This window comes from Artemia sp. Qi Xiang Cuo, chromosome 15 (assembly GCF_049724085.1).
Source record: "Artemia sp. Qi Xiang Cuo chromosome 15, ASM4972408v1, whole genome shotgun sequence".
Lineage (NCBI taxonomy): Eukaryota > Metazoa > Arthropoda > Branchiopoda > Anostraca > Artemiidae > Artemia > Artemia sp. Qi Xiang Cuo.
This window is the reverse complement of record NC_142808.1, coordinates 41,740,755-41,765,994: the sequence shown is the minus strand read 5'-3', so window position 1 is coordinate 41,765,994 and position 25,240 is coordinate 41,740,755. Positions and strand designations below refer to the sequence as shown.

The window sequence follows — 25,240 nt, the reverse complement described above, 5'->3', positions numbered from 1 at the left end:
AAAGCAAAAAGAGAGACATTTTTAGATTGCGAATTATTTTTTTTTTTTTATGATTAATGTCGCGTCTGTGAAAATTCCCCCTCTCCCTCCTTACCCTTTATTTATCCTTAGGATATTTATTAAACTAAAAGGAAGTACTAAAACAATGAAACGTTTACTTTATAATATGCAGCATATTTTTATCAATATGGTATCATATTTCTTTTGACTATTATTCACATTTTTTATACAATTAAAATATAATTATTTTAGTCCAATATTCAACACAATCTCTTTGGCTAAACTGGCTATCTTTGAGTCTACGCAGCAGGTACCCGTTGTATAATGGATCAAAGTATGGAAACAACAACAAAGAAAGATAGTATTAGGGCTATATATGGGTCCGTCAGCGGTGTGGGGAGAGGTGGTGTGGATTGTCAGGGTGATGTTGAAAAGAAGCATACAAAAAGGAATCTGATGTTACTACTTTTATTTTATTAAGGTGTTTTCTTCTGAATACCTGCTTTTCTACAACTTTCCCTTAAATTTTAGAAATTCGTGGTTTTCAGATAAGAATAGATCAAAGATGGGCCCAAGGGATACAATATGTTTTTATTTTGGTGTCCTTGGTGTTTTCAAGGTTTTTTCCATTATTTTATAAAGGACTAATTTTTGGAGTGGGTTTTAACCCCCTCTGAACCTCCCCCCCCCCCTAAATATTGGACCGACTCGTAAAAGAGTAACAAAATGTGTATAAAGAAAAATATGAATTCTTTTGTAAAGTTTTTTTTTGTAAAGTTCCATCCTCAAATAAAAATCCTGGATACGGCCTTGTGTGGATAAGCATATTTATTACAACAAATAAAACAAGACAGATATGAATATTTGAGGACAACATGGGGAGATGGAATTAAAACTACTAGCGCCGCATAGCGTTCGGTGACTTCATTAAAATACTCAATTTCTCAAAGAATATTGGATAAATGATATAATTCATCTACAGTGTCACTCGAAGTTGACTTTTTGCAAATTAGTCAAAGTTAGGTCGCTTAAACCTGCGAGGAGTTTGTTGAGAGGAATGCGGTGATGAAATATGGTGCCGCACCCTGTCTGTTCAATCAGCTTTTTACTGTTTTTTTTTTTTTTTTTTTTTTTTTTTTTGTGTATATCTTATGCTTGTATTTTTCTAATTACCAATTTTTCTTAGACTGATACTTATTGTATTGCAGGTGGGAGGCTATTGTTAGAGAAGTTACAGCAATATCAGCCTAAAATAGCAGTTTTTAATGGGAAAGGCATTTATGAAGTTTTCTCCGGGAAGAAGGAATTCTCATTTGGAAAACAACCTGAATTTATTGATGGAACTAGCACGGTAGGTAAACTATTATTGTGCAATCCAAAGATTATAATTGCCTAAGGACAGTTTTGCCGAGTTGAAGGGGGAGGAGGGGTAAAGTCAAAAATTAGGTGAATTTTGTGACAATTCTAGGGGTCAATTGTATTAGTCATCATTTCTTGGGGGGAGGTATGGGGTTTGTTGTCCCTCCCCTCTTGCCTGTGAATGATTTGAAGATTTTGGAAATAAAACTACAGTTATAGCATCATGTTCAACAAATACTGTGGAGTTAGGTGATAGTTTGTATTTCAACTATCTAATTCGATTGTTGTTAACTTAGTTTTAGTTGTTAATGTTGAATTTTCCGTAAAGGTACTTGGTAAGTCGCTTAAATTTGTTACCAGTTTCAGTTATATTGAGAACTTTCACCCTTTCGTCCGTTTGCTGTGCCTGCTTTTCAAAATTTCTCGCTTTCTTCTAATTTGTTTAGAGTAATAAAACAAATAGTTTAAAACCAAGTTGTCTGTAGTGCCATCTTTGACTCTCGTAGTTTGATTTTAGACGGCAGTTACTTGAAGAGTAGTTTACTCAGTTGAGTTAGTAAAAGTTAGCGATAAGCTTATAAATGGAAGCGTGATGACTGTGTATACACCACGTGGGTTGTGGTTCCTGGCTCTTGGATCGATTATGACTTGTCTTTGCCCTCAGTTACGACATCTGAAAACCTCTTTTTTATGCTATTTCCCAAATCCCATACATTCTTTGAAATATTTCACAGCTGGCTTCAGAGAGATGATTGCATTGATGATGCCCCTTAGCCTGCATGACTAGGGGCAGGTTTTTATCATTTCAGTCATTACTAGCAATTTCTGTTAGCTTGTGGAAACATATTAATTGGCCCTGAATTTTTAAATGCTTCATATACGAATAAAGTTTGAAACAGCATTTCAAACCTCAAACCAAGAAAATTCAAAAGTATAAAGCACAAAAGTAACTAAAAAGTTACTCTTGTGAAATATTTCAGTTTCTTGCTCACTATCTTGAATTATTCTTCCTATGATGCTTCAAGAGTTAAAAGCAGGGCCGTATCCAAGGTTTTTATTCAGGGGGGGGGGGGTTACGAAAAAACTTTAAAAACATATCAAAAATATGTTTTTATCCATCTTTATTACGTTTTTACGAGTTGGATAAACATTTCAAGGGGGGATGTCAAACCCTCTAGCCCTTCCCCTGAATATGGTCTTGACTAAAAGCTTAGAAACTATTAGAAAAGCGCTGGATATATTAATTTTAAAGTTTTTGGATAAATCAACTTTTATTCATAAATTTAAAATATTAATAATTTCTTGCAACAATGTGTTGAATTGTTTGAGAAATGTACTAACAATTGTTAGTAACAACTTTCTATTAGTTTACGGAAACGTATTTTTGATAGTAACATTCTTTTTGCTGAAATACCAAGGACATTAAAATAAGAAGAATTTTTAACTCTGGATCCATCCTAGAAACTGCCAAAACTACGATTTTCTGTTTTTCGTTTTTGTTGGTTGTGTCAAAATCCCCGAGTATTTACTAAGGGCAATAGCAAATTTTCGACAGTGTTGCTGCATTGAATCATAAAGACAAATAAGCGAAACTAATTGGGTAAATCTGACAACACTTTTCGTCCGTCAAAATTTGAACATTAGTAATCAGGTGACTCTCAAAATGTGTTTTAATGTCATGCAGGGCCGTATCCATGGGGAAGATCAATGGCGTAATTTCGTGAAAATCCGGGGGGAGGCAAACTTGGAACCAATTCTCCCAAATCAAGTGAAAATGACGGTGAAAACTGAAAATGATCCTTATATTGCCATAAAGGAAAAGATATACTAAAGAAAACTCATCTGTTTCTCCGGATGCTAGAATTATGCAGGCTTATCTTAGTTTTGACAAAACTATGCAGAAACTAAGTTTTATCTGGGGGGGGGGGGGAGTTGCTAACTTTGGTCCGAAGGGGGGTAGTTGTCCCCCTCCCCGCTGCCCCATTGCAAATTACGCCCCTGGGGAAGATGTACCCGGCTTGAACCTCTTCCCCTTCGCAAAATTTTGTCTGGCTCGTACAAAAGTAGCAAAATATATAATAAAAAATGTTCCTGTGTTCTATAAAGTTTTTTCGTTATCCTTCCCCCCATCCCAGCGAACCAAAGTCCTGAGTTTGGGCCTGATTTTTAAGCTTATTTTTTGCTGATTTTTCTTCCCACGTTTCTCTTTTTTAAGTTTGACGCCCGCTGCTACCAAAAATTGCATAACTGAATTTGCAGTTCTTTTTCATAAAAGTTTCCTAGTTTGTAATAATATATATATATATATATATATATATATATAACCGTATATATACGGTTATATATATCCAATGTAACAATGTAACTCGTATATATATAACCAATGTAACCATGTAACCAATGTAAATTATCAGATTTCATTTTCATTGGTTGTTGAAGGGGGTAGAAACAGGTGTTAAACAGAATCCACAAGATTCTTCAGACTGTGGATCAACTTCGATTTATTTCTTCAAATCATCACTATCACAAATCTTCACATTCAGGAACCTTCACTGTGATGACAGCAGTGTAACCAGTGATCATATCCTAAAGTTTGTATCGTAAACCTCAATCGTAAGGTTACAATCGCATCGTAACCTTAGCCACAATCGTGACCTTAGAATCGGATGATTTCACAGCCTCCGTATTTTAAGGAAGACAGCTTGAGCACCGTAATAATGGAGTAACTTAACCGTGAATTAAAGAGAACCTGGTATTATTTGCGCCACCTATTCATCTTCAAATCGTAGGTGGCGTTTATAAATTAAATATTGACATATATTAGAAGATCACTTTCCGAAATAAGGTTTCGCCTAATTAATCTGCAGTTACATGTTGATAGCTGTAATTGAAGACACTAATGAACAAATAAATTTGATCGGCCTTTTGAATTTAATGACTCCAAATTTGTAATTTTATTACGAATTGACTCTAACGTTGTCTAACTAGGCTGTATTTCGTTATTAGAAAGGAACATAAATAGAATTATTTTTTTATGTCTCTTATTAAAGAGACCATTAAAATATCTTCTCTGAGTTAGAATTCAGATTATTTTGAAAACCTCACTTTTTAACTCTCTATTTTAATATTACATTAACGTGTGAAAGTTTAAATCTGGAATGGGAAAAGTATTTTGTACGGTTTTGCCATTGACTTGATGTTCGATAGTCATGAATTTTATCATTTTCCTATGTTTTAACTAACAAATTCGTGGCACCTCAGATGGATAGGTTTCCTTCTTTTCTTTTTTAATACTTCTGGCGATCATTTAACCTGATGGCATTGTCTATTCAACAAGTATTTGTCAAATTTATTAATATAGAAACCTTCTTTTTTCAGTATACAAATGAAATTTGTTTCTTTTATAAAAAATTTTCGAATGGTGTTCTTTATTTTGCGACAAATATTCAAGATTTTGCTCTCTTAGGATTTTGACAAAAAAAAAACTATTTCAGAAATAAATTTTTAAAAAAATTAAAAACTGTATCTAGTGCTTTCTGATAGCTGATCTGAGTATTATTGGATGTATTATTTTTTCATCCCCAAAAAATCATTAAAGTTCCTTACGAAGGGTAGGCTAAAGTGAAAAGAGAGGAAGTTCAAGGTCATAATTTCCTAATTTTTCTGTAGTTCTAATTTTCCAGTTGTCCAAAAAAATTAATTTCGGAACATACATGAATAGTAATACAATATCAACGTAAAGGTTCAAATCATAAACCACTCTTAAATCTTAATCAAAAGGATTAGTTTGGAACTTTGATGATAAAGAAGCTACTGAATTTTATTTCAATTATTTATTTTAGATGTCCCCCAGAGGGGTCACTGGGGAGGGTGAGCTGCCTCCCCCTGCATACGCACTTGAAAATACTAAGTAACGACCTTTGAATTTGTGTTTCAGAATTTTCGCAGACTTTTAATTAAATATTTTGAAATAAAACTGATTAAAAAAATAAAACTAAAAGATCCTTTCTTTTTAATTTGGACAGTAAATTTAGCTCATTTATGTTAGTTTACTTGATTGTCCAGGGCATTAAAGCTCCTGTTATAGAATTGTATTGGATGTATGTGCAGCATTCTGGATTGCTCATCACACTCTCTGTGGGCCACCGTGGCCCACTAGCCCTCGTATTCATGATCTTGCGTGGCTAACTAACTATCGCAACGCAAATGCAGAGGAAACATATTGTGAAAAATGTTAACTTTAAAGTTTTAACAACTTAATAAATAAGAATACCAGGCATAAAAAACAAACATTAACATAAAGAAGAACACCAAGCATAAGAAGTAAACATAAAAATAAGCATAAAGAAACATAAACACCCAATAAATATAAAAATAAACAAAAGTAAACATAAAAATAAAAATGAAGTAGCAAAAACAAGAACATCATGCTTAATAAGTAAACATAAAAATAAGCATAAAGAAACATAAACGTAAGATTAACATAAAGATTAACTAAAATAAATATAAAGGAACAAAATAATAAACAAGAAGAAAAATTGTATCGCTGTGCAGATGGGGGACCAGCGCTCCTTCGTGTTGGATTCAAACAAACCTAGATCTTTTATTGAAACTCAAATTATTTATATTAAAAAAAAAAAAATAGTTAAAATTGTTATTAAATCGCTTGTTTGGATGAAGAAACCTGCACATTCAGTGGTGCTGTTGTTTTTTTACTTCTACGAAAAATTCCCCCCAAAAAATTTCTCTAACCGGATTCGCGTGCTTTCCAAACTTACCATTTGACGAAAACTTACATCCTAAATACGTAAACCCATCCCTACAATCTAAATCTATTCCCTCCCATTTTACTCTATCCCTACTAGCAATCTTACCCCCTTTTCTAAAAACAATAAGTACCGATTTCTTTGCATTCAGGCTTAGTTGTTTCCTATTTATATAATCCTTAGTTCTATCCAACAAGAGCAGTAAATCCCCTTTAGACTTTGCCACTAGTGCCAGGTCATCTGCAAACATCAGCATGCATAGTTCACAGACATCTAATGCAACCATTGGGGCTCCTTGCTTCCTAAGAAAATCCGGCAAATCATTAATAAACAACGAAAATAGCAGTGGAGACAGGGGACAACTTTGTTTAACTCCCTTTCTAGAACAAATTACATCTGAAAATTTTCCTGCCACCCTAATAACAAACTTTGTAGCTTCATACATACTTATTAAAATCCTTACAAGTGGGTATGGCAGGCCAATATTTATACAATCCTTCATTAACAGTTCCCTATTTACATTATCAAATGCCCCTTTTAAATCCAATAAAGCTACATACAATATACCTCCCTTCTTATTTATAAACTTATCAACTGAACACCTTGAAATAAAAATCTGATCAATCGTACTGTGTCTCTCGCTGATTTCTGACTGCTCAATATCTACCCTTTAAGTTTTCTGGAGCCAACTTCTAAGTCTGTTATCTAATACTTTCGGCATTTGCTTTCCTAGTGTGCTACTTAAATGTATACATCTATAATTTTCGTATAGTTTACTATTCCCTTTCTTAAAAATCAGCACTCTTACTTCCAGGCTCCCCTCATCAGACCAAATTTCAGATCAAAGAATTGCTGTAAATATCAAAGAAATAATATACAATGTTACGCTAATCTACACTTTCAAAGAGCTGTTTGAATAACACCAGGGCCAGGTGCTGAACATCCCTTCATCTCTTTTAAACTTTTCGATGCTTCTTCTACCCTAACTGGCTCGATTAAAGCATCATCTTCTTCCTTCATAGGGCCATAAACTTTATCTTTGATACTCTTCTTCCAATTATCTTCAAATACACACTCATTTTCCGTTGTCTCCTGCCTCTTTAACTCACTTGACCAGGTGTCCGCGGGGGGGATATCTTGGCTTGTCTCCCTTCTGGTAGAATTTGGAACCTTCTTCCAAAAAAACTTTGTTATCCTTATCCTTTAATGCCTTGCTCTATCTCCTTAATATCTTCTTCTTCTTTCATCTTCTTACGCTTTCTTACTACTTTCTTGTACTCTCTCCTAATTCTTCGGTATGCCAATAAATTTTTATCTAAAGTCCTTGGTCTCTGGAACCTGACTACATCTAACGCTTCTTGTAACATAGCTTTTAACTTTTTCCTTGCAATATCCAATTCCCTCTCCTCTGAATTCCTACCCTCAATTTTATCACTTTCTCCTGCTCCTACGCAAATATCATACACTACCTTGTTCAGTCCCTTTAGACTCTCCTCCACCTTACCAAATTTACAAAATTCCTCACACTCTTCTACTAGTTCCTGAGTACTACCTCTTATCCCTTGGTTTACTATCTCTTCTGTCTCCTTAACTATTTTTACACACCTATCAATTAATAATCCCAGAAAAGACTATATTTTTCTAATCTTGACTTGCTCGAGTTTTATTTCTTGAGACATATAGAAAAACCATATTTCACATCTAACCTAAATTACTTATTTTTTCCTCAAAGATAACCAAAGACACACTCCTTAGCCCGCTTGTCTTACAAAGTCATATTTTGCAAATTCCAAAACTCAAAAATAAACCTTTTTATTTCACCTTTCTTACCTTATTACAAACAATGAAATATAAAGTTATGTTATTTAACAAATATATTTGTTTTTCTAGCTGACTAGAAAAACTAGCCGATTGGTTGGCGCGCTAGACTTGCAAGTTTGTGTTCGTAAGGGTAGGGGTTCGAGTCCTAGTGTCGTTGATTATTTGATTTGGAAAGGGGGTCATAGACGTGACTTTGTAAGCTCAGCCAGGGTCAACCCAGCTCTAAATGGATATCTGGAAAAATCTTGGGAAGGTAAACAGGAAGGGTGTGCGAAAGCACAGGATGGCTGGCCCCCAAACCCCCATTGTGCCCCCTAGGCGTAGGGTCATAAAATTAAAATCAGCACCGCCGGTTTATACTATAGAGTCTTGTGCTGTCTGACAAATAATGCGTCTTAGCTTTTGTTAGAGGGATACAAAGAAACAATAGTTGCTTAGAAAAATGGTTACTTAAGCGATGTAGCTATTTAAAAAATGTACCATTTCGTTGTGGAGAATTTGGTTACAAGTTATGGAGTACTAGACCCGATTTATATACTACCATACAGATATCTGTAGGATTTTTTTTGCAGATGAAATAATTTTTTAAAGATCTTTTTAGCAACGCCATCTAATAATATTATTTTAGAGTTATAGAGGGCAGGAATCACCTTCAAGCGTTTTATTTTAAAATTAATTGGCTACGTAATTATTGGATCGAAAAAGAAAATAGGATCGAAATACTTGGGCTAACCAAAATACATTTTAATAAAGTAGTTGTGAAATTAACAGTTAGACATAATAGCAAAAATAATGAGAAATTAGACGGTAATATTAAGTCGGTTTCAACTATTTAAATATTTATAAAATTTCTATTATTTTAGTTATGTTTTAATTATCTGTTTTAATTAAATTAAAAGTTAATGTTAAATTCATTGGAGAAAATACTAAAAGGATGTCAAGTTTAGTCTCTCTCTTTCTCTCTCTCTCTCTACTCTCTCTCTCTCTCTCTTCTCTCTCTCTCTCTCTTCTCTCTCTCTCTCTCTCTCTCTCTCTCTCTCTCTCTCTCTCTCTCTCTCTCTCTCTCTCTCTCTCTCTCTCTCTCTCGCTTTCTATCTCTTTCTTCCTCTACTCTTTCTTTTCTTATTCTTCAAGGATCTGGCTAATTGTCATAAGAAATGACGTGGCCCAGCACATATCTGAACTAGTATGTAGGTAAATTTGGTTTTATTAGTATTTTTTTTTTAGGCTAGTTACAGATATTTCTAGTTTAAAAACTGGCACAAGGAGCCGCACATTTCAGTCTAGGCTGAAGCATGAACAATAAGCTAATCTAAGTAAATGTTAACTTGATATATAAAGAAGAAAACAAATTATTAAGGCAACACGAATTCAGTGCTATAAATAAATTGACCTAGCAAGTATTAAATTGATTGACTTAGAATTCTTAAAATTTATATGGTACAGTGCTTCTACTATCCCACAATTTTTCGGGGTTTCCTGGAATTTTTCCGATAGAAAATTGTGTGCCCTAAAATCTCCACGAAAATTAACGATTTATATGTCGTGCTAAAGTCCGTTTTTGGGTGGTATGTTAGAGTCGATTATGTGAGTATTTCGTTTATTTTTCCAATATTCACTGTTTCATTAGTCAACTCAATGTTGGCGAGCTGCCAATTGATACCCCTCTGAAAGGTTCTGCAATTGACTCTGATGATAAGAAAGTAAATATTTGACCGACTTTTAAAAAAAAACAACAACCAGATTTTCATGCCACACGCCCACCATTTTGTATTCAACTCAGTGGTGTTAATTCATAGAAATTTAAGGGGGGGGGGTGTAAATGTATTTCTCAAAATTTAAAGGAGGGGCAAATTCGTCATTTTTTTCAATGGGAAAAAAACTAATACTGGTATTTTTCAATTGAAATACTTCTGTGGAGCTTTTAAAATCAATGGGGAGGGGGGACGAATGTAGTTGTAAAATCCCCCTGCTCTCCTACTCTGGCCCCAGTTGACGCCACTGCATTTTCCGCTTCGATCTTCTTGATATAAAATTTCCCACGTTGAGGATTCTCTCCAGGATGTAATTAAAGCAGCACTTAATTCATTTAATATTGAGTCGCCCATATATTGTGCATAATGCCCTCCAGAATATGTATAGTCTTCTATGGAAAACCGAAGGCTTCCAGATACTTGGAAGTAGCTCGGCAGTAATTTCATGGGGTATATTTTAGGCCCTGGATTCATTCCTGAAAGTTTGATCACCTAACTCAACTACTTTCGAAGATGAATAGAAGCCTCGAATCTAGAATTGTTCCAAAAAAAAACTATCTAAAACTTACTGTAGGATGCTATCCAAGATGAATAGAAGCCATTAATCTAGAATTGTTCCAAAAATACTATCTAGAACTTAATGTGGATGCTATCCAAGATGAATAGAAGCTTCTAATCTAGAATTGTTCCAAAAATACTATCCAGAACTTAATGAGGATGTTATCCAAAAACTATGGGAATACCACCCCTTATCTAGAATTTTACCAAAAATATTATCTTTGAACTAAATGAAGACACCTCTGCAAAAATCATGAGAATGCCACCCCTAGTGTAGAATTGTACCAAATATACTGTCTGGTGCTAAATGGGAATGCCACCCAACAATTCATACGGACACCACTCAAAAATGTCGGGGATGTCACCCAAAAACTATGTGGATACCACCTCTAATCTAGAATTTTACGAAAAATACTATCTGGAGCTAAATGGAGACGCCACCACAAAAACAATGTGGATGTCACCACCTAATCTAGAATTCTACCAAAAATACTTGCTGAAACTTAATGGGAATGCCACCCCTAATCTAGAATTTAGCTAAACACGCTATCTGGACTTAATGAGAATGCTACCCGAAAAAGATACTAGACTTTTGTAAACTGTATATAATATCTAGAAAAGGATACGGGATCCAATTTTTCTCCAGGTGCTTTTCTTTTTCTTGCAACAATAATGAATATTTACAAACATCTACCAATCGAATTGATATGGACCTGTCCAAGTGCAATCCTCTGTTGAAATTGAGAGAGATGTCTCGATTGATACCTCTTAAGAGAAAGAGGTTCCTGTCGAAGAAAGAAATACATTTAAAAAATTCAGTCATGAGTCAGCAACTGTGTAGTAATGGGATATACTTTTGGAAAGGACACGGTTTGCCCCAATGCACACTCATATTAGAGTCGATTTTTATCCTCCTCTTGTGGAACCAATAAATCCCGGTTCTTACCCCTTTGTCAAACCCCCCTTCCCTTGGGAAATTTGCCGACTTTATTGCCAATCTGATCGTATTCCTACAAACAAAACTGGTGCCAAATCCATTGGTTTTCGTGTATTTTTACAGAACATGTAATTAAGCAATCCCCTGGCTATGTAAACACTTGTACACATGGGTCCGTACAAAATGAGAAAGCAGGTACAGTTTCATGTAGCCTCTCCTTCAATGTTTACTTTAGCCCCTCCAATGTAGCCTCTCTGAACCTCAATGTTTATTCTCTCCTCCCACTTGGATTCTCGATTTTGTCTACTGAGCTAAATGCCATCCCTCTTGCCATAGATGTGCTTATAAAATATTGCATTGAATCTGGAAACATCATTTTTTTAGGGAGTACCCAACCTGCAATATTCCTGCACCAAAAAATCAATAGAAATACTAATATTAGTACCCTAAGAATTTTTGGGAGACAGCTCCTTAATGTACTGTCTAATCTCATTTGCATAATTTATAACATTCTCTTAGCTATTAAATATTGAATAAAAATATTGAATATAATGAAAATATTGTTTGATTACCAGCCCCAGTGTGAGAAGGCCTTCCCTTAAGCGTCAATTGCCCAGAAAACGGTTGCCCTCCAAGTCAAAATACCTGTTTCGTATAATGTTAATCTGAATGATTGCCTCCCTTGCCCATTATGACATAGTCATTTAATGTTTCAGATTGAAATCAGGAGCCTTTTTTACTTAACAGGGACCTATTTATTTGGAGGATCATTCTCTTCTGTGTCGTATTTGCCTCTCAGCTGATGAAACCATTCAGCATTTGTTGTTTGATTGCCAGCCCCGATCTGAGAAGACTTTTCCTTAAGCGTCAATTGCCCAGAAAACGGTTGCCCTCCAAGTCAAAATACCTGTTTCGTTCAATGTAAATCTGAATGATTGCCTCCCTTGCCATTGTGAAAAGGTGTTTTTCAAAGTAGAGATTCTAAAAAATAGACCAATTTTGCTAGTTTTCCTCCTCAATTGTTGGATACTAGAATTACATAGTGTGTTATCTCACAATTAAGTCGCTATGCTGTAGCCAAATCAATGAAAAGGAGAAATAACATACTCTTGCCGTTTATGGACTTCTTTCCTTATTAATAATTGTGTTACCTTATTTTATTTATTTTTGGAAGGATGTCGGAGAACCCAATTTCCTTTTTGGGGATATCGGGAAAATTCTTCAAAAAATGTAAGATAGCAGAAGCAGTTGTACGACACAATGACCTTTGTAATTTAGAACAATGTACTTCAGCAAATGAAATTAAGCCAATGACTGATTTTTTTTTTTTTTTTTTTTTTTTTTTTTTTTCTCGGTGCTTTTTGAATTTATTTATTTTTGTTGTCTTCCTATAAACGTGATTGTTTGCTCCCAGAATACTTAAATACGGTAAGTGTAAAATTAAAAGCTAAAAACTTCCTAAGAAATATGGCAACAGGTCGAAAACGCTCTTTTTAGTAAAAAAAACTGCCTTATTCTTAGAAGTCCTGGGGGAGTTGTGAATGGCACCTCGTTTAGAATTTTAGAAACTTAAAATCTATGGGGAAAAGAAACCTTTTTTCCCTTTAAAATGTGAAAGCATACATGTCTTTCTTTACAATTTATAAATCCCCCACAATCCTGTTTTCTAATCATTATGATGTTCGGGAAAAGGTGAAGCTATTGTGGAGCTTCTTTCTTCATCTAGCCCTAGGCTAGAAATAACTGTTTTCTAGTCTATGCCCCCTTTCTTATTTTCGTCCAACATGGAATCAAATTACAAGGGAATTCATTTGATTTCCTGTGGGAATAAATGGGCATGTTTTGATTTAGATGTGAGAACAATTTCACCACTAAAGAAATTCATGACTAACACAAGACTTTATTTATAGACGACAAAAGAGATTGTTTCAGCCGTAATTTAAAAGATTTTATTTAAGAAATTTGATCATCGATCAAATTATTGGAGATTTATTTATTTAACATGCTAAGGGATTTATTTTGTATGCAAAATAAGATGATAATACTAGTTGAATTGTCCGCTCGAGAAGTAAAAATACTTGTCCGATGGGTGCCTTAAATGGTCTAATATGAATGCACTTCTGTAATAATAAGCAACAATCCACTAGTAGGAGGTGGCATAAATGAATCAAGATTACCAATCCAGATCCCACCCTCTGGGTTTGGGTTCCGCTACCACCTCCTTCGCTCCAAAACCCCGTGGGAGTTTCAACTCAATTCCTTGAGATTTCCCAAGATATTGCAGATAATTTGAAATCTTGGATGCATATAGGGTCTTTGGTTTACTCAAGTGTGCGTGCCGTTTGCAGAGTATTTCTTTCTGGGATTCTTGGCCTAATGAGCAATCCTTAAGAGCTCCTAGCTGTTCGGACAACGAAGACCATGGTCACATTTTCTACTGAAACCTATCCGTGCTCAATTGATAATTTACACAGTAAAGCGCCATTTTCCTTATGGCTGAGGGGTTGAAATCAACCCTAGATGCATGCTTACTAGACCTTTCGACGGCTCTAACGACCCTTCGACGGCCGTTTCAAAACTTCTGATTCACATCATGGGGTTACGGTTGGGGGGGGGGGGTCTATCAGAAGAAATCGTGAAAGGTTGGCTGATTGGCCACCAATTACTTTTGACCTTTAAGAAGGGCACTATAACTTTCAGTTTGTAATTGAATGAGAGCCCCCTCCCAAATTGTCACTTTTCCATTTGAAGCGGCAGAAGAAAAATGTTGTTGTCTCTGCCTTTCCTCTTTCCGAGCCCTTTTTTGGGTGGTGGGGGAATCAATATTTTGTTTGTTTTGCTAACTTTGTTGGATCTCCATTGTCAGATAACTAAAGAATGTAAGTTTCGAGCTGGTTGGTAATTTTTTTTAACCCTTGCGGGCTCCATTTCATCTTGGAGAGGCCTGGCCCTTGAGTTATTTTGTTGTGCAGTAAATTCTTTTTTCCCAAGGATTTAGGTCTTTAAGTTTCAAACTGATCAAGGACAATAACGTTTTTGGACCCTCTAATAATTACCAATATGCGTAATTTACAGTCTTTGCCCCAAGGGATTTCGGGGCTTTGTGCTCCCGGGAACTATTTTTATTGTATCTTTTGACTATTCTATCAATATTTTAATCAGATGTCTGGGGGGGGAGCTATTAGGGCCTGGGTAAAAAAATGGACATGGATTGGAGGATGGCTATCCTTCAATCACTTTTGACTCCAAATTGAGAACTAGAACTTCGAATTTCCAATCCAACAAGCCCCGCCCAAGTTTCGACGACAACCCTTCCATAGGAAATGGTCTCGAAAAAATGACTAAAAGTTGAAAGGTACGTGGTTCTTTAATTAGGCAGCACCATAGCGCTATCTTAACGCTGCCCGATTGTTGTACTTTCGGATTATCACAGCTGATATATAGCCTATGTTTATACACTCATAAATCAAGTTCTCCTATCCTTTTGTTTAGGTCCACCACGGGCCAATGGATCTTATTCCTTCCCCAATAAAATGAGGAACTATTGAAATTCTGCACTTTCTGAGCATGTATTGGGTTTATGAAGTCATTACATTGCTTCTAGCCCAATTACTTATATTAATTAATTAAAAAAACTTTTTGCACAAAATAAGTTTTTCAAAAAAATAGTAAAGAACTCCATTAAAAATAAAATAGAATCAAATAATCTACCAAGCATACAACTACCACACATCAGTATCCATAAATAAATGAAACCCAAAACGAGCAGAAATTAATCTGAGTAGGGTTCTAAACCCTATGCTTTCTAAAAGCTAGAATATACTTTGTTCTTTACTGAAAAAAATTCAAATGGATTTACTGAAAAAATGTGCATATTCAGTTTAATATACATATGCTGATATTTATTCCTTAAAATCTTAATTAATTTTATTTCTAAAGTTATAAAAGTGAAAACATTTAAAAGAATTTTTTCAGTAAATTACAAATTATATTCTAGCTTTTATAAAGCATAGGGATTGGAAATGGGAGGAATAAATGCTTGAAAAACTGTTTAACCTGAAAATTGTAATGCTATTTCCTCTTGCTGCTGCTTCAAGAAAATTGCCATAGCTATAAGCCGACTGAGGCCAAAACACTGACGAATATTCCAAAAATTAGTTCTTTTTCTTATTCCTGAACTGGAGGGGGGTCAAATGCATGATATGCTCTCCTCACTCGAAGGGGCCCACAGATGAGCTTTGGTTTCTTTGAATTTTTTAAAGCAATGTATCAAATATTTTATAATCTAAATCGGTCACTGGCCTAGGCTGCTTATAGAAATATTTTTTTTATTATTAGTTTCATTTATTATGAATTTACTATTTTTATGTTCGTTGTGTTGTTGTTCTTTTTATTATTGTTATTATTATTTATCGTCGAAACTACAGAAAAAGTGTTATAATTTGGCTCTGTATAGCTGGAAATATGTAAAATATTTTTAATAACCTTGTTTCGAATCAATTTTATTAAAATCAGAATTTTTCATTTGTTATACGAGATGTGGCAGTGACCTTGCAGTCTTTCCTTAAATGAGTCCCATGATTGGGATAGGCCCTGATCGCGACCAGATTTTAAGCAGACATGCATGGCAAGGGACGGACACAGAATTAATGTTTTGGAGAAGCACTGACCGAAACTTGGACTCCTCCGTCGGTATTTTTTGCCCCTCCATCCCTGTTATTAATGCAACTTTCTACCTTCTGGAGGTGGCCGTGCCTCTAAAGCAGTTCCTGAATCCACTCCTATACAGGATGGCATGTCTGCTTGAAGGCAAGAAAAATTCAAATGAATGTGCATTGTCAGTTTAATTTACACGTGTTATTATTTATTCCTTAAAATCTTAATTAATTTTTGATTTCTTAAATTTATAAAAGTGAAAACATTTAAAAGAATTTTTTCAGTAAAGTGCAAATTATGTTCTGGATTTCATATAGTATGTGGCGTATTGTACCCTATTTGTGTTAATTTCTGTTTCTGTTGAGTTTGAATCTGTTAGTTATTTTAATTTCTGTTCGTTTTAGGTTTCATTTATATATTGATACTGATTTGTGGAAGTTGCATGCTTGGTAGATTATTTGATTCTATTTTTGTTCATTTTAGCTTAATTGAGTACTTAAATTTTATCTAAAAAACTTTTTTTGTGGAAATAATTTTCTAATTAATTTCTAGAAAATATCTACAAAAACGCTTTTCTGAATTCATCAACTCCATTTGTCTTTTAGCGGCTCATCACATTTTTATGCTATCTGTTGTCTCACTCTCTCGCTTGTATGGTTTTGTCAAGCGAGTTCTATAAATTTTGTCAAGCGATCGTGGCCGAGCGACGTCGCTTGGCGAATTTCGGTTGGTACGGCTGATTGAAAGAAAAGTTCTTGAGTTTTTAAGAAACTTTCTAAAAAATCTTTCAATTCTTTGACTCCTTTAGACTTTCTTCTATTTTCAACCGCTAAGAAGCCTTTACAGTCGGTCTTCATCTATATGTATTTAATCATGTGATTGTTTTTCTTGTGAGATTTTGTCAAACGAATTTTGATAAATTTCGTCAAGCTATCAGGTCCATGCGAAGTAACTTCATTAATTTAGATTAACTTCATTAATTTGTTATATCTAAATAAAATTTTCGACAAAATTTCTTAAAAAAAGACTGGACTTCTGTTGCCTTTTCTCGACTAAAATTTGCGACCCCTAAGTAATATTTTTAGCCGTTACTGTCCTCATGTTTTTAATTTTGTGATTCTGTCTCCTGTGTGCTTTTATCAAGCAGCAAGGCCAAGCGATATTGCTTTGTGAATTCCGGCCAGTATGTCTGATATAAAACGATAATCTCTAAAGTTTTAAAGATGATTTCTAAAAGAGAGACTACTTTCAATCCATGGATTTCTATTGCCTATGTTAGACTAAATTTTATGCCCCTAAGAAATATCTTTAACCGTCCTCCGTTTTAATGTTTTTTAGTATCTGTGGTTTTTTCCTCATGTTATATAATTTAGTGGAACATTATTCTTTTCTATCAAGCCCTTAGCCCTTAGGTGTTTCTTTTGATTTTCTGTAATATATTTATGTCACGGTTTATGATCCAAAACCGAAGGAAATGCTAACCCCCCAGGGAGTAGGCTTACATAGTATGACAATGAAAAATGCCCTTTGCACGCTTTGTCATTCTTTGAATAAACTTCAGGATGGCGCCCCTAAGTAATTGAAAAAGGAAGTTTCGCAACTGATTATGCAACACACTTGATGGCTTAACAGTCTAAAATTTAATGCCAAGGCTGCCCAAGTTTTGTTTGAAAACTGAGAGAATCCAAGAAATATATTTTCTTGTAAAGTAAAAAAAAAACTTTCCAGAAGGGGGAGGGGTTGATGAATCTGTAAAAGAATTACCTTCATTAAAGGGTATATTTCCATATTTGAAAAGCTGTTTAATCTGGGAAAGTGTCCTCCGGTGATGTGGTGTGAATATTGTAGACTGTTGCCCCTATAGTTTTGCATACCAAAGGAGGGGCCATATAGGTTAACACAGTTTTGAAATTGTTTTGTTGACATCGTGTAACCAAAACCGCACATATTGAAAAAACGTACAGAAAGTCACTTTTATTCCTCACTCAAGTTTTCTCCTTGAATAAAATGTGTGTCTACCCGTACTGAGTATGTTGTATATCTCCTTGGATAATAATGATAGGCAGGGGCGTCGTTTTTTTTTTTGGGGGGGGGGGGAGGTGGTGCAGTTGCTCCTCCCCCTTAATAATTTGGAGAAAAGGCTATTATATAGTTCATGCCCCTTGACTATCTGGATATGGACCCCTCTTGCCCCCCCCACCCCAAATAAAAATGCTGGAGCTTTGCCCCTGGCTGTAGAGAAAACCACCTTATTATAAACTTAGGGGAACCTTGTTATTTTTGTATATTTATCTAAAAAAAGTTTCTGAAAAGGAAGTTTTTCAAAGAAAAGTAAAGAGCTGCATTAAACAAAAGACATATAAATAAAGTAGAATAATAATTCAAACTGAAAACAAACAGAAACCACAATGAATGAACAAATGAGACCTTTAAATGATGAGAAATTGCCACAAACAGCAGTAGAGCTATGCCTTCTAAACACCGGAACATCATTTGCGCTTTACTGAAATTAAATAAAAAAACAAAGTTTTTTTTAACTGAAAGTAAGGAGCGACATTAAAACTTAAAACGAACAGAATTTACTCCGTATATGATAGGGGCTGTCCCCTCCTCAACGCCTCGCTCTTTACGCTAAAGTTTTTTATTGTTTAAAAAAAATAGAGGTGTGAGAAAGTCAACATTGAGCGTAAAGAGCGAAGTGTTGAGGAGAGGACAGTTTCTATCATTTACGGAATAAATTCTTTTTGTTTCAAGTTTTGACGGCATTCCTTACTTTCAGATAAAAGAACTTGTTTTTTTTTATTTAATTTTTGAACGTTTTTGAATAAATGCAGGTTTTGATCTTGGCTCACAGTACATGAATAATTAAAACAAAATTTTCATATTAATTTTCTTTTATTTGGTTAAATGGCTTTCTCGAAACTTGTTTCATTTTATTTACGAACGTTTTTATTTTTATTTTTTATTTTTTTATTTTTTTTTAACCGGGGTCTTTACTTGATAGTCTATCTCTTTCAGGCCATATACAACTCTTTCCGATAGACAATTGTTTTTTATAATATTTGTAGAAGCAAGATTTATTTTTTTTTTTTTTTTTTTTTTTTTTTTTTTTTTTTATTCCCACCTCCTCTCCTCTTGGTGACTTTCAAATTTTCTTTAACAATATCTCATAACTTATTTAATGTCACCTACTCTTTTCTTTAAAAAAAACTTCTTAAAAAAAATCCATATATTAGATTTATATAAAATTGAGCATTCCAAAATATATTAAGTTATAAAAATAGAGGTATACTACATTTCAAATTTCATATACCTTTTAGGTTCATCCGATATCTCAGGCTGCCCTTCCCCCTTAGGGCACCCCTTCCATCGTGACCTTAAATTACAATTTTCAAATCCATTTTCATCAACCTCTATTTCCCCCGATATATAATTTACTTTTACCCCCATCCCCCAAAATAACAATATAAAAAAAAAGAGAAAGAAATGAAAAACTCTACCTTTACAAAAAAAAAAAAAAATACTAATAGGTAGAATGTCTCATTATCGCTTCACTTCATTTCCTTTACCTTTAAAACGAACGAACGTTAATAACGAACTAACGTTTTTAATAAAAAACGAACGTTTATATTAGTAATAAATATACGTAACTTACGAATTAATGTACGTAACAACCTTCTATCTTCATAAATTTTTAATACGTATATTAGGGGGTTCACCCCCTAGTCAATACCTTGCTCTTTAATCTAAAGTTCAAATTTTGTTCCAATTCTTCAAAATAGCAATTGTCCGCTTAATCACAAAGGCCGTTAATTAGAATAAATAGCTCTTATGAAAGTACTAAAAAATCTCTGCCTTAACCCTTTCCGGCACAAATTATGAATTTTCCAGAAAATTTCGCTTTTTTTTACGTTTCCTATGTCCTTGGGATTAGAAACCAACAAATATAGAACTAAAAAAAATTTATTACAACTATGAAATGAAATATGAGGTGGTGTCTGGTAGAGACCACTTTGAAACATGTGCAGAAAAAACCTCACTTCTAGTGAAATGAACTAAAGCAGTTCTTTGTGTAATTCATGCACAATAGAACTTTACAAACTGAACATTGCTATTTTGTGCGATTGAGCTCAATCTTTGCACTGCATTGAGCACATCTTCTTGAAGTAGCTTGAACAGGTAAGTGTTTTTTATTGATCCAGTCTCTTTTATGGAGGAACGTAAGGCTTGAATTTGGGGAAAACTTTCAATTTTTTGGATGCCCGACCTCTCTCACCCTCGCACAAATAACTTCCAACCAAACCAGTAACAATGCGACATCTAAAGTCTTTCAACGTCATCTTGTTAGCATCTGGTATAGTGGACAACTTGAACAAGACAAAGGCATTGATCGTTGTAATGTCTATGAAGTGCCACAGTAGGCAGTGCCACCACTCTCTGCTTTTTCTGTCAATCCCATTGAGACTTCAACATGTCAGCTTTGTCAATACATCCCATAAACTGGTAGTACTCAATGACCATGTTTGGGCATGTAACTTGGGCAATAGATCCCTCTTTCTCCTTCCTACCGATCTGTGTCACTTCTCTTCCTTTATGAATCGTCGAAAGAAGTTGTACACATCATTTGTCCTTCCAGTATACACAAAAGATTCCATCTAAACTCACAGCGTAGTCCAAATCACCTCGTCTCAGCTCTTATTTGGCTTTGAGTTTGGGTAGACCTTTATAGTTTGCCCGAAGTGCATCACAGCAGTAGAGCTTGTTGTTCTTCCTTTTTTCCATGAGGTTTACTGAACTGAAGAAATTGTCAAAATAAATGTGATAATTTTTGCCTTCCAATCCCATGGTAAGATCGATAACTGCTCGGTTTGCCCGAACTGCACCACAGCAGTAGAGCTTGTTGTTCCTCCTTTCTTCCATGAGGTTTACTGAACTGAAGAAATTGTCACAATAAATGTGATAATTTTTGCCTTCCAATCCCGTGGTAAGATCGATAACTGCTCGGTTTGCCCGAACTGCACCACAGCAGTAGAGCTTGTTGTTCCTCCTTTCTTCCATGAGGTTTACTGAACTGAAGAAATTGTCAAAATAAATGTGATAATTTTTGCCTTCCAATCCCGTGGTAAGATCGATAACTGCTCGGTTTGCCCGAACTGCACCACAGCAGTAGAGCTTGTTGTTCCTCCTTTCTTCCATGAGGTTTACTGAACTGAAGAAATTGTCACAATAAATGTGATAATTTTTGCCTTCCAATCCCGTGGTAAGATCGATAACTGCTCGGTTTGCCCGAACTGCACCACAGCAGTAGAGCTTGTTGTTCCTCCTTTCTTCCATGAGGTTTACTGAACTGAAGAAATTGTCACAATAAATGTGATAATTTTTGCCTTCCAATCCCGTGGTAAGATCGATAACTGCTCGGTTTGCCCGAACTGCACCACAGCAGTAGAGCTTGTTGTTCCTCCTTTCTTCCATGAGGTTTACTGAACTGAAGAAATTGTCACAATAAATGTGATAATTTTTGCCTTCCAATCCCGTGGTAAGATCGATAACTGCTCGGTTTGCCCGAACTGCACCACAGCAGTAGAGCTTGTTGTTCCTCCTTTCTTCCATGAGGTTTACTCAACTGAAGAAATTGTCCCAATAAATGTGATAATTTTTGCCTTCCAATCCCGTGTTAAGATTGATAGCTACTCGTTCTCCAAGTACAAACTCTCTAGTATCAGCTAACTTCCTGGTGTAGACCTGAAAATAACAAACGAAACCGTACGTGTCTTCTCTGACCAAGATCTTGTAGCCCTATTTCATGGGCTTCATAATCATATAATGTTTGAAAGCAATGCGTCCTTTCAATTTGAGCATACTTTTATTGACAGCCTGCTCTTTGGTAGGCTTTTAAATCTTTCAAACGCTTGAGCATGGTTCTTCAATCAGAGGCCTGATCTTGTAGAGTTTGTCATAGGTGTCACTTCCTTTCCAAGGTAAGATCAAACTGTTATTGAGATGAACATGAGGAAGATGCCTGCTGAAACGGCTTATATTCATCAGTCCAAAGATGTAATTATCTCTGAGTTCATCATGACTTGACCAGAAATCTTAATGAGATGGTACTGTCTGACGCCCATAAGCATATTTATTGCTAAAAAAAACTTTCATTTCATCTCGAGTAATTGGGGTGAATAAAACATCTTTCTGAGTAGCTTAGAAGTTTGTTTAAAATATAATGTGATCAATTAGATCAAGAATTTAGAATTAAAAATTAAAAATGAGCAAATTTATTTTAAGATTTTAGATGCTAGACTCAGTTTTATGGAAATTGCTCGAGTTTCATTTTTTTGTCGAGCTGCTGAAGTGGTCTCAAGCTCAAACGACGCCAAAAAAAAAAAAAAAACTTTTTAGCATATGCTGCAAGGTGGTCATTGGGGATGACCAGCCTCTCATATCCAATATCTCCTTATCGTGCTTCATATCTGAAACTGTGATGCTACTAACTTATACTCTACTACACAAAGAACAAATTGACAGATAAACAATATTAAAGATACTACTATTTCCAAGTATTTTAAACTTTCTTACTTTTTATAAAAAAACAGCTTGTGGTCCAATCTAAATACTAGGTGTCACCTCACTAGGTGTCAATTAGGCTGCCCATAAAATTTTTCCCGTCAGATAGCGTTGCTAGGTATATGCTAGACCAGTGGTTTATTATTTTTACCACATACGGATCATGGTAAAAAAATATTAATAGGTGGTTTCACGTTGGAACCACTTCGTCGGAAAGGGTTAAAGAGTGAGGTATTGACTAGGGGGTGAACCCAATCATATATGTAATATTTTCTGTTCGTTTAAAGTTTTGATGTTGCTGCTGTTGCAGTTGAAAAGCTTGTTTTTTTATATTTAATTTCTGATCTTATTTTAAATAATGCTGGGAAATGTCCCTTCCCCCATGAAAACTTCCTTCATGGAAAGATCCTCCCACATAACCCCCGACCCCTCCCCCCCCACTACCAGGAAAAATCTCCCCTGAAAGTGTTTGTACTGTATACTTCCCAATAACCAATACTATATGTTAACATTGGGTAAAGTTCATAACTTTCAGCCCTCCTCCCGGGAACTGCGGGGGATTAAGTCATCCTAAAAGACATACTTATAATATTTTCGAACATGCTGAACAAAATGGCTATCTCAAAATTTTGATCAGGTGACTTTGGGGAAAAATGAGCGTGGGAGGGGGCCTAGTTGCCCCCTTTTTTTTGGTCACTTAAAAAGGAAACAAGAACTTTTAATTTTCATTTCAAAAAACCGTCCCAAGATATTCTAGGACAACTGGGTCGATACGATCACCCACTGGAAAAACAACAACAAATAACTACGCACTCGTGATCTATCTTCTGGAAAAGAATTCAAAACTCCACATTTCCGTGAATTCGAACTTAAAACTTCTACTGTAGGATTTTCTAATGCGTATAGTTTCATATTGTGATTTTCATTAAGGTTGTATAACCTTTAAGGGGTCTTTCCCCTTTTTTTCGAACATCAGCCAAATATTGTCAGGAGCGTAACTTTTGATGGGTAAGATTAAACTTGATGAACCTAATATATTTGAAATCAGCATTTAAATTCGATTCTTTTGATGTTTCTATTTGTATCATAATACCGTTTTCTAGAGTTTCGGTTACCATTGAGCCGATTCCGAATAACCAATACTATACGTTAACATTTGGTAAAGTTCAAAACTTTAAGCCCTCCCCCTGAGGGCTTTGAGGGATTAAGTCATCCTAAAAGACATATTTATAATATTTTCGACCATGCTGAACAAAATGGCTATCTCAAAATTTTGATTGGGTGACTCTGGGATAAAAATGAGCATGGGAGGGGGCCTAGTTGCCCTCCATTTTTTTGGTCACTTAAAAAGGGCACTAGAACTTTTAATTTCCGTTCCAATGAGCCCTCCCACGATATTTTAGGACCACTGGGTCGATACGATCACCCCTGGTGAAAAGGAAAAAAAACACAAAAACAACAAATAAACACGTATTCGTGATCTTTCTTCTGGCAAAAAATGCAAAATTCCACGTTTTTGTAGACAGGAGCCTTAAACCTCTAAGGTAAGATTCTTCGACATGCTGAATATGGGGGCGGGATCTTCAGTCGGGTCCTATAACTTTTAGGGGGTCTTTCCCCCTTCAGCATTGAAATCTGATTCTTTTGATGTATCTATTGGTATCAAAATTCCGTTTTTTAGAGTTTCGGTTACCATTGAGCCGGGTCGCTTATTACTTACAGTTCGTTACCACGAACTGTTTGAAACAGTTTCTGTTTCGACTAGTGTGTTTTTATTTGCCAGAAAACCAACAAAAAAGAAAGAAATCACCATATTAACCAAGATTACTGAACAGAATTAATGAAAGTACACTGACTGTTTAATATATAATGGTATTCGTTCCTGGAAGTCTCGACAATTTTGAATGTAATTACTATATAAAAGAAAGAGCTTTTAAATTAATGTAGCTTTCAGTAAAGCGTCAATGATGCTCTGACCTTTTGAAGGCGTAGCCTTTTCTCTTCGCAATTGGGTTGTAGCTTTACTAAATCTACCGCGTCTAGCCTGTTTTCTCGGATTGGAGATAGTGTGGAAACTTTAAGGAATAGTTTTGGTTGGTGGAGGGGGTGGCAACATGATTTTTCTTCGATCCTCATAAAAGAGTGTATGCAAGGCTATATCTGAGGGGGTGGGAGGGTTACGGGGATTCACCACCCCCCTCTAAATTTTTCTCCGACCTGTAAAAAACTAGAAAAAATTCATATAAATAAATTTTTGACGCGTTTTTTAAAGGTTTTTTGTGTAACCCCCCCCCCATCCCCAAACAAAATCTTTGATATGCCCTTGCAAATATGCCATGGGTTTCTTCTTTTTATGTCTTTGTCGCCTTTCCATGTCTTTCATATTATATATATATATATATATATATATATATATATATATATATATATATATATATATATATATATATATATATATTATCTCAAATAAATATGTTAAATACGAGACGATCTCTCTATTTACATCATCTATTAAGCAAAATCAATCATAGTCTGTGCTCCACCCTAGACCAACTGAGGTGTAATATCTCCCACGTTTTTTTTTCTCTCTTTTTTTTCATACCTTTTATTGAATGGATAATCATATGTAATTGAGGAGTGCCCCGGCTGTAGCAGATTAAAGGCTCTAGTGCTCACTTTTTTTGGGGGGGGGGGGGTCAAAACTAATCAGAGAACAATCACGTCCTTTTGGAATGTGCCAAAAAAGGTTCGAAAATGTATCTGTAGGGATGACTTGATTCTTCCAGCATCCCGGGCTAAGATCCCATATTATGTATTTAGCCTCATTT

The 25,240-nt window shown here is 35.1% G+C and overlaps 1 protein-coding gene across 1 annotated transcript in view; it reads left to right on the top strand.

The window, feature by feature from the left end:
• The window catches only part of Tdg (Thymine DNA glycosylase), a 286,925-nt gene that overhangs the window by 242,220 nt on the left and 19,465 nt on the right, over window positions 1-25,240 (top strand). Inside the window, exon 8 of the mRNA XM_089101197.1 lies at window positions 1,209-1,351. Coding sequence (XP_088957323.1) covers window positions 1,209-1,351 — 143 coding nt within the window. The remainder of the gene's footprint in view (window positions 1-1,208; window positions 1,352-25,240) is intronic.